Source organism: Nematolebias whitei, chromosome 8, assembly GCF_014905685.2.
Source record: "Nematolebias whitei isolate Nwh7 chromosome 8, NemWhi1, whole genome shotgun sequence".
Lineage (NCBI taxonomy): Eukaryota > Metazoa > Chordata > Actinopteri > Cyprinodontiformes > Rivulidae > Nematolebias > Nematolebias whitei.
This window is the reverse complement of record NC_056505.1, coordinates 7,759,274-7,770,240: the sequence shown is the minus strand read 5'-3', so window position 1 is coordinate 7,770,240 and position 10,967 is coordinate 7,759,274. Positions and strand designations below refer to the sequence as shown.

At 38.4% G+C, this 10,967-nt stretch overlaps 1 protein-coding gene across 1 annotated transcript in view; it reads right to left on the bottom strand.

The window, feature by feature from the left end:
• Window positions 1-8,913: 8,913 nt before the first annotated feature.
• The window catches only part of ksr2 (kinase suppressor of ras 2), a 133,431-nt gene continuing 131,377 nt past the window's right edge, over window positions 8,914-10,967 (bottom strand). Inside the window, exon 21 of the mRNA XM_037680879.1 lies at window positions 8,914-8,993. Within this exon, the coding sequence (XP_037536807.1) occupies window positions 8,987-8,993 (7 nt within the window). The 3' untranslated portion in view covers window positions 8,914-8,986. The remainder of the gene's footprint in view (window positions 8,994-10,967) is intronic.

Sequence of the window (10,967 nt, the reverse complement as noted above, 5' to 3'; positions counted from 1 at the left end):
AGGTTAAGCCAGAAGAATTCATCCAGCTACCTTGAGTGGTGCCTGGCCTGGCTAGTCCTCTCCTCGTGGTGTTTCCTGGTCTGATCAGCCAGCAAAACCTCGGAAAGACCAGTGAACTCGAACACTCGATACTGACCTGGTAAGGAGCAGAAGCCTGGTGACATGAATGTAACTGGGGTCTGGTTATGCCATTTTAGCTGATACAGCTTCCATCTTTCAATCCATTATCTGTATCTGCTTCTTCCTTTTGGTCGTGGGGGATCACTGGTGAACGTATCATTAGTCACTGTGTGTGAGGCGGGGACACTTTGGGCAGGTTTCCGGTCCATCACCGGGACACAGAGACAAACCATTCACTCTCTCACTCACACCTAGGGACAATTTAGAGTTACCAAGCACCCCAACATGTATGTTTTTAGTCTGCGGGAGGACACTGGAGTACCTGGAGAAAATCCACGCATGCACAGAAAGAAAGGCCCCCGGCTGGGATTAGATCCAGCGATCTTCTTCCTGAGCAGCAACAGTTCTACCGAGTCACCTTTCCACCACTGATACATCTTTATAAATCATTTCCTGGCTTGCAGTGATGACAAATGACTTGATCTGGTCACATTAAATAACTTCTGTCAACCAAATTCCAAACTACCTACTAAATAGTTAAACACTGATTACATTTATGTGTGAATAAAAGCCAAAGTAATTCCTGCTCAAATTATTAATTTAGCCTTGATAAGAGAATTAATGCTTGTCTGATTATTATTTAAATAGTTTTTTTTATTGTTTTGCAAACAAGTTTTTGTCCAAATTATTATCCTTTTATCATTTGTGTTGTTCAATTTGTTTATTATTGTTGATTATTCTTTTTGGTAATAACATTTCAAAAACGAATCGGTCTGTCATTTGGATGAATATTCATTTGTTATTGTATAAAATTCCCTGTAATTAACGGATTCTACGTCTGTGTCTGAGTTCTGATTATTAAAGTGTGAATACATTAATGAAGCTGTTGCTGGTCAGTGAACTAACCTGCTGGTGCCCCGCTTTAACGAGTGCAAAACAAACACATAAAGTGAGGAACAAGTGTCACTCTTCTTCCTCCAATCGCTCGTGTATGCCGCAAGAGCAACATCATCAGGCCAGGACTCTGCGGTCGACACTCATCTGCAGTCAGCGGTCACACTTTCAGGGATGAAGATGTTCACATGCTTGACAGAGAGGAACGTTGGTTTGAGAGAGTGAAGAGAATGCGTCCATCGTTAAACAGGGGTGGAGGGCTCCGAGTTCAACTGTCCCCCTCTTACAATGCTGTTATCACTCGGCCCTCTGTGAATAGCAAGTGGCCATCAGGACACTAACTATCAGTCATTGCTGATGGTTCTCCTTTTGCATGCGAACAGCTAGTTCTGGCTGTCAGCAGCAAACTGGTTGAGCTACCATGAGAATGTGCTGTTTATAAGACTTTGTTTGTTGCAGCTCCTCGCACTGAAGAAGTCTTTTGGATAAATTATTAAATGTTTCAACAAAGAAGAATCAAAGGTCCTGAGTCAAACTTGTTAAAGTAGGAAAACGCTGAAAGTTTTTTTTTTTTTTGAAAGCAGTAGCATGACTGCTTTTCTTTGTTAAATCATAATGTAAATGGAGTTTTCTCCAGTGTAGGTGAACTAAAATTGGAATAACATGAACAATTTGTTTTTGCATAAATTACCTGCATGTGTATACTCTATTCAATCAAAAAAATAAACTACTTCTGATGAAATGGATACTATTTTGTACCTAATTGCCAACACAATATCCTACTAACAATAAATGTTGCAAAGACTTGTCCTGGCTGGGTCGTTATTAAAAGTTTGCAGTTTTCATTTCTGCCATGAGCAATACAAAGAAACATAAAAGGAAATTGAGTTTTCTCCTTGGTCAATATCAAGAGAATAATAAATTAACTGTTTTCATTATATGTCAAAGCAACATAAGGTGCATTAATGGCAGCATTAATGATGTCTCAGGGCACAGTGGGAGTCATGCTGTTTGCATTTTACAATCAACAGTCTCATCTTGTGGGACAGATGCAATGGGGTAAAATCTTATTAAACTTAATGTGGATGATTTTAGTGAAGTCAAAGACATTTTAAAAAGTTGTTGCAATGTTGGTACTTTGCAGGTTTTTTGTAAAAAAAAAAAAAAAAAAGTCTTGTAATCGGCACAAAATGCACACAACACAAAAAGTTATCACCTAAATTTTAATTTATTTCTTTTCTTCTTCTGGACAGGACATATTCAAATGTTGCACAAAAAACACAAACTTTATAACAAGGCCTGCAAATTTGGATTAATTGACATTCAGTTAAACAGCAGAAACTATATAATTTCTGGAAGGGTATAAAACTTTTTTTTTATAAACTTTTCTGTACAAATTATACAAATGAAGATTCATTACAAGCTTGAATGACAGATATGCTCTTTTGAGTGAGGACTGCATTGTGTGTGGCTGATGTGAGAATGATGAACAAATGATTGCAGGATGAGCATAAGGTTGCAGATGTGATTCGTCATAACCACAGCCACGGGAAGCGTGATGGGTTTGCATTATGACTTTTGCCACGAAGCATTTCAAAAACACAAAATTATAAGGAACTGACATGGTTTACTGTATGGGGGCATGAGCTCCCACCAAAAATAATTCTCTTTTACAGCAAACTGTATCAATTCAAAGAAAAAAAAAATTTAAAAGCACATTTATATCAGCAGTTTCACAAATTGCAATCATTAAGGAGATTACTCCATATGTTCAGGATAGACTTTCTTCTTTTGGAATAGCTTTTCCTTTTGGGAAAAAGCTGCCCGTGTTTGACATCAGCCTGTACATTCTTGAGTTTTGATGACAAAAACATTTTTTAAACATTAAAAAAAAAAACTGTGGGGAATAAAATGACAAGATTATATGAAGCCCTTTCAGTGCACCTTGTACCACAAAACAGTCACACTGAGACAATGTTATGGTGTTTTCTGTTTTGTTTTTTTCTGTTTGCACGGATATTCTTTGTTAAAATCATAACCTTTGATGAACTTGAATGCAATACGCTCATATGTATCCAGTTCTTTCAATGAATCCCATGTTGTTGCAATCCATAATGAGCTGCAAGCAAAGGTTATTTGGAAAATAAACATTTTTTTTGCATCTATTCAGCTGCATGAACTCATCTGAGTTTGTCATGGAAAGCTGGTTTCTCACACTGCCTGGATTCTGTAAATATTGTTTTAATATGAGGAATTAGACAAGCAAGAGAGCTGAGAATACCTCATTTTGCAGTCTGATGCTTTCTTTCTTCATCTGTAAATAACATTTCCACACTTCATTTTTTTTTTGGTCTTGCCGCTGTGTTTGATCTTCACACGCCCCACTTAGCAACACTTTTCTAGGAAGGTTAAGAAGTGGAGAAACTGAACTACTTCTGTTCTGGCCACAGTTTGAACCATCATACTTGATGAGGCAGAAGTTCATTGTCAGAAAAAAATAATAATAACCTGCTCATAAAATCCACAGGACCCTGTTAGAACTTTCAAAACTTTTGCAAATATTAAGTTTTGATTCCATTTTTCATTTTTGTTAAAATTCTAATGGAGAGCTTTCACACAACGCAAAGGGCTTCCATGGTGTTTATTTCGCTCCTCTGAGCCTTTTCACCATGGATCATGGTAAAAGCCAGGTCTTGTACTTTTCATGTCCCGCCATAATTCAACCTGACAGTCCACAAAACAAACATAAAACATCAGTTATGAAAATTGTGCTGATATTGTCACAGTGTGCAACCATGCCAAAGGTCTTCCCAGGCTCTTGCTTTGTTTATGTTATAGGAATGATCATTCTTATATGCATGCAGAAACAGCTTTTCAAACAAATAAGTGCAACTAGTGATGAAAAAATTAAGCATTTCCAATTGATTTTTTTTCCAAAAACTTGCATGTTCATATTTGACTTTTTGCAAAGGATGGCGTTTTCCTTGCAGCATATCTACTGTAACAGTGGACTGACCGCTCAACACCGAGTTGGAAAAAAAATTGGTTTAGAGGAGAAACCTCCAGATTAATAAAGTGACGTTGAAAATATCTTTGTGTTCTTGTAAACTGCACAAAAACACCTCTGGAAACTCAAATTGCAACAAATAACACCAAGGCTTGGTTGTTTGCAGAAGCTGCACATGTTTCAAAAAGTAAGCGAACTTTGAAAATAAATGAAGAAATACAGACGTGGATAAGCTTCTTTGTAACCTTTCTTTAAAGAAAAGAAACCCCACAATGGTCACTGAAATAACTGTTGTTGTTTCAACAGAAACATTTTACTAAAGTCACTGAAAAAATTGGCCTTGACAAAAAAAAAGGGCACTAATTGAAAAGACTGAAAATATTTTGACCATAGTAACATGTCATTAGCTTTGCAGGTGTCTTTAATCTTGTAATCAACCAGTCTGGCTATCCATCCATCCATTATCTTTACCCGCTTGTTCCATTTTGGGTCACGGGGGTCGCCGGTGCCCATGTCCAGCAATCACTGTGCGAGGGGCGGGGTACACCCTGGATGGGTCGCAAGTCCATCACAGGGCCCCAGTCTGGCCATTTAAAGGGTAAAAAGTAATCAATGTGCTGTTTCATATCATTGTGTGTAACACATTAAACATGGATCACAGAAAGCTAAGGAGAGTTGTCTTATGGGCTTCATGTTAGATGCTACAAGAGCATGTCCAATCAGCTCCTGTGACTACAGCTGCACAGATTAGTATGAAGTTTAAGGTCCACGGACTGTAGACGACCCTCCAGGATGTGTCCACGAGAGAAAAGTTGATGACAAACTGAAGAGATAAATAATACAAATGGTAACCACATAACCTAGAACAACTTTGAAAGGGATTACAGGTCAATTCCAAGGTCAAGGTACATCATTGTCAGATTTTACCATCATTTGTTAAACTACCACAAAGGACTGTTGAAGCAACAAAAAAAAAAAAAAAAAAAGTGAGACTGGAATTAAGTAAAACACATATGAATAAGCCACAAACCTTCTTGGAAAATATCCTTTGGACAGATAAATGAAAACTGGCAGTTTTTTGGCAATAAGTCTCATCAACTTTATGTCCACAGACCCCCTACATGAAGCATCAAAAAATATAAAATAAAAGTGAAACATGGAGGAGGCTTAGTTCTGCTCTGAGATTACTTTGCTGCATCTGGAACCGGGTGTCTTGAATTGATGTAAGGTACAAAAACATCTCAAGACAATCAAAACATTCTGCCCTGTATCTGAAAGCTTGGTCACAGGTCAATGGTCCACTAACAAGATAATGACACAGGACACAACCTAAAAACAAGAAGCCAAAAATGGTTGAGAACAACATGTGAGACTCTTCTGAAGTAGCCCTGATCTAAATCCTAATATGCATCTGTGAAAGGAGCTGAAATGTCCAGTCTGGAGAAGACAACCTCCAAACCAGAAGCAGCTGGAGTATTGTAGTTTGATCATGAGCAGTGAAACAAAATACCTGTGGACAAATGAGGAAGTGTCCAAAAGCTTGAGCTCAGTCTGAGTCTCAGGTCATGGGTTGTCCAACAAGACAATGACCCAAAGCACAGCTAAACACAGCCAATAATGACTGAGATTAAAATACTGTTATGTGCCCTTAAATGCACCCGATCTAAAATCTGCTGAACATCTCTGTGCAAGGATCTGAAACATGCAGTGTGGAGAAATAAACCCTTCAAACCGGAGAAAGATGAAGCAGTTTGCACATGAGGAGTGAGCCAAACACCTGTGGACATATAGGTTGCAAAAAGCTATCTTAATTGCCTCAAAAGGTTGTGCAAAATGATTAAGGGCACCACCCTTTTTGTCAGGGCCAGTTTTATTCATTAGTTTTTGTCAGTTGTTAATTGTTTTCAGTGGCCATTGTGGGGTTTTATTTGCTGTCTTTAACAAATGGGCGGAAAGCAATTTATCTGCATCCGTAAAAAGAATAGTCAATGAGTAACATTACATCATCACTTTAGTAAAATACTGAACTGTGTGTTCTGTTGTTTCTTTATTGCATAGCCTTGAGATCGTGACACACCTATGTGTGTGTGAGGGAAGAGTTTGAATATTCAATTAGCTCATTGTCTTTACCAGAAACAACTATAAATGCTCTGTCTGGGTTTCTGTATTTCTGTGTCAATACACGTGAATAAAAACACACCCATCCCTTAGCAATTCAATGCTTCAGCAGTGCATTCTTCTCAGGAAAGACAACATATTTCTTCCACTGGCGGTGAATATCAATAGAGGTATTTAACATTCTTGTGGTTGGTATTGGATTTTTGGAATTCATTCTTGTCTTTCTCACTCACTTGGAATAGATTAATTTCCCTCTTCAGACAAATGCGTGTGCTGATTTCCAAGTTAGCAGACCATGTAATAGATCCGTTTAAAGGAGATACTGTCGTTGTCATTGTCTGATCTCCTCCTCTGCCACTCTTTATCTTTTTTATTTTGTAGTTTTAACAAGCAGTAAGTTGCTTATCCTTGCCTAATGATAAACAAAGTTTAGAATTTATAGCTTTCTGTCAGTGCAATTCAAAGCATTTGACTGAAAGAGATGTTTAGTGTTTAAAGATGGTATAAAACTGACCTGTTGGTTTCCTATTCTGCATCCAGTAAAGTTCTCATCATGCACGTATTTAATGAAAACCTGTGAAAATTGGCACTAACAAGGAAAAGATGTTGTAACCCCTGTAACTGAGATGCCCCCAAACAAGGCACTTAACCTTCGACAGCGCAGATGTAGCCATTTAGTGGCCACCAGTAGGAAATAAATGTATTTACAGCCAGGTGTTACTCTCTCACGCAGCTAGACAGTTTTAAAAATCATAGGAACGGTACATTATTGACTCTATGAAGATGCTTTCACGCAGTTCTTTGTTTCCTGATTGCAATTAGAAACAAAATCATTGCCGAGCTTGTTTCATTGCTCCGTTTTTTCTGATGTATAGAACAGTGTAGTGCTTGATCAAATTTAAATGCAGCCATGTTGGCAGAACAATTGTTTTTCTACAAACCTTGCATGTGCCACGACAGAATTAGGATCATGCAGAAATATAATTTACCGTATTTTCCAGCCTACAAGTCGCACCTTTGTGCCTAACTTGCATACCCTGCGACTTATACACCAAAGCGACTTATTTATGTTTTTTTCCCCATATTTATTACCCAATTGGCACTCAAGTAGTATGGCATGCTGTTATGTCATGTAATTGGTAAAAGTGGCTATTAATGACACAATTGGCTTGACGTAGTCTATGACCGTGGTCCAGCTCTGGGCTCACGCCTGGAGCAACCGTTAATCAGCTTCATTTTGCTGCGCCACCCCGGTGAAATGCAGCTAATTTGACCATCAAAGTGCATTTATTAAGGAAAAGTTAGGCTGAGACACACCCCTGCTATAATGTTGAGCAAACAAACAATTGTTTTAGGTGCTTATCTTGTTAAATTTCGAAGAAATGCACAGCGATTTGTCCCTCTGCGCCCTCCCTCTTCCATAAATGGATTTTTGAAATGCAGCTGATTTGACCATCAAAGTGCGTTTATTAAGGAAAAGTTGGCTGAGACACACCTTTGTTATAATTTTGAGCAAACAAATAGTTGTTTTAAAGTGTTAATTTTGTTAAATTCTTGTTAAAGTCCTCCCGTGCACACTCCTGCGGCCACCATTTGGCAGCCAATCAGTTTTTGGCACAACATCGGTCCACATTTCCGGGTTGTCAATGGTAACGCGTAACAAACGTGACGCGTCAGCAGTGACGCATAATAGATGCGACCTATACGGTGAATCGACGTATTTATGTTTTTTCCACTTTATTAGACATATTTGGACTGATGCGACTTATACGGTGGTGTGACGTGTACGGTGGAAAATACGGTATGCCAAATTGCAATCTTTTTTTTAAAATCAGAGTTTTACGTCTTAACGATAAAAAATATTGTTGCTTAAATCTAGTGTGCTGAGGTGTCCTAAGACTAGTGACTGTACACATCTTCCATGGACCCCAATATCAGTGCTTTTCTGCATATAAGTGTGATAAAGTATTAAATATTGAGAACCAATAACATGGTTTTATTTACTAAATCTCTTCACTTAGTTTTCAAGGCCTAACAAAAACAAAAATTGATCAGTACTCTTTGGCCAAATAATTTGTTTGCACCACATTCTAATGATTGTTTTTGTAACATTAACACCAGACTTCCTTAAATGTAATGTTGTTGTGATACTGTAGTCCCACAGAAGTTAATAGAAGAAAAATTAAACCATTTTAATCCAGTTGCCATGCGTAACAATCCAATGCAAACTTTGAATTTTCAAGTTTTTTTTACTTTGAGGTACCAAAAGCAGAAAAGATTATTTCAGAGTGGAAAGACAATCTTAAAGATTAAGGTAATAAATTCTCAATAAAACAGCGATAACACTGAAAAATGCACTGGAATAAACTCAGAACATGAATATTATTGTGGTGACTGCTGTGGAGATCTTTAAAAAGTGATAAATTTATTTTGAAATTTGTCAACATAACACAGGTGCAAAACAAAATGTTTTAATTGAAGGTTTGTTGGTGAACAGTTGAGAATGTGTCTCTTGGGATCTAAGCTTCACAATCATCACAATTATCTTCAGGCATAGAGTGGAGAAAGGCCTCTCTGTATGAAAGTCTGCGGCTTTGTTTGTCACCCACTCTGGCAAAGTGGGCCAATACTGACCGCTAAAGGGTCCAGTCAGGCATGGAGAGAAACATACGTAGGCATGTGTGTGTTTGAGAACTGTGGCAAGGAGCAGCAGGAAAAGTGGAGGTTGTGGAAGCAAGGTGGGGCAAGACAGAGCGGGTGGCAGAGCAGGCAGGTGGGCGATGAAACAGATTTAAGCAGAGCAGAGGATGAGCTTCACGCAAAGACATAGTCCTGTCGATGCCTCCATTACAGCCTAAAGCAGGAAGAGGAAAGGAGGGAAAACAGAAAAAATGTTAAATTGAAAGTTGTCTTAACACGCAGCCCTGTGGGACACCACAGTCAGCAGTCTAAGCTCAAACAAACAAGTTCTGATTAACAACATACATATTTGAAACTCTACCTAAACTGCATGTTATATTGCTTTAGTGAGAGTTTTAATTGCTTAATGCACAGAGTTTGATGGGTTCAATGCAGATGTCAACCCCTGGAGGTGCGCATGTGCGCAAAAAACATGCTGGTAAAAAAAAAAAATTGTCTTGTTCTACAATATTGTAAGATTCTACAAGACCCATCAAAGTTAGTATTCTTTAAGTGTGATTACTTTTTATTTCTATGGACAAAATCATAAAAATAAATAATTGATAAAAATATTTTTATTGGAACTTACAAAATGCTGAATATTATCCATAATTTTGGAAATGGATTATATAACTGTTGTTGGAATATGTGTACATCCATCCATCCATCCATCCATCCATCCATCCATCCATCTATCCATTTGTCAAACTGCAGCATTCTTCTTTCCCCCAAATCTACTGTACTGTATTTGGAGTATTTAGTATTTTTTGTTTTTATTAAAGTTCCATCCATCCATCCATCCATCCATCCATCCATCCATCCATCCATCCATTATCTTTACCCACTTCCTCCTTTTCGGGTCGTAGAGTCACTGGTGCCTATGTCCAGCTATCACTGTGCGGGGGTTGGGGGACACCCTGGACAGGTCTCCAGTCCATCACAGGGACATATAGAGACAAATGAGATAAATAACTATTCACACTCTCACCTAGGGACAATTTAAAGTCACCAATCAGCCTAACATGCATGTTTTTGGTCTGTGGGAGGAAACCAGAGTACCCAGAGAAAACCCCCGCATGCACGGAGAGAACATGCAAACTCCACCCAGAAAGGCCCCTGGATCGGGATTTGAACCGGGGCAACCAGCTCACTGAGAGGCAGCAGCTCTACCAACTGCACCACCTTGCTGCCCTTAAATTAAAGTTGAAAAATTAAGATTATGTAGTTTAAATAAGATGCAAAACATCTTGTTTAAATATATAATTATAAAATATTATAACCATCCAAATTCCAAGAATTAGCAGCTCCGTTAACTGCCAAAACTTGAAAAGTTCTCATTTTTAATCCGTTTAAAACATGAACTGTATTTATTTCTACTTACTGTGGAGACTGGAATTCTAAATTTTGCTACCATGAAAATATTAATAGTCCTTAGTAAGTCTGAATTTCACACTTCCTGTTCATTGTCTGCCAGATGGGCCAGCATGAGGCCTGTTGGGGGGGGAACAGGTCACATTCTCCATCTTCTCGGATGATGTAAAATGTATTTTTGTCACGTACAGTTTAAATTAGTGAGGTTTGTCAAATAGTTGTGAGACTCCACCACTCTCAGATTCTTGCTCGTCATGTGAAATCGCCACAGCTCCATCACCACAAACACCCCCACCCCCAAAATATCTATATGACAGGCTGCATCTGGTTGTTCTGTCACTATGACGTTTGCATTAGATTAAACAAGACGAATATTTATGGCATTAGCGTTTAATGTTAATTTTTTTTTGCTCACTGAATGAGGCCAACAGCTGCGTGGGATTCATTGTGATGAATATGCAGGTGCTGTCGATATGTTTCTTGGCTCCAGGGCTTTCCAAGCATCTCCTAACTGGCACGACTTTGGGCTCAGCAAGGCAGAACCTTGAAGACATTTTTGTTACTGGCCCACTATGCAATGTTCCTGAGTTTCTCTGTTTGCCTTCCAAACCTCTGGTCAAACAAAACGCATCTCGAGCATAACATGTGGGTGCCTTAAAATAAAAAAAAATAGAACACAGTCCTTGAAGGTCATGCAGAATAGCTAAACTTTCTCTAAATTTGCTGTTTAGGACTATATAAACTCCGTTTTTATTAATATATATATATAGAGCGTCGT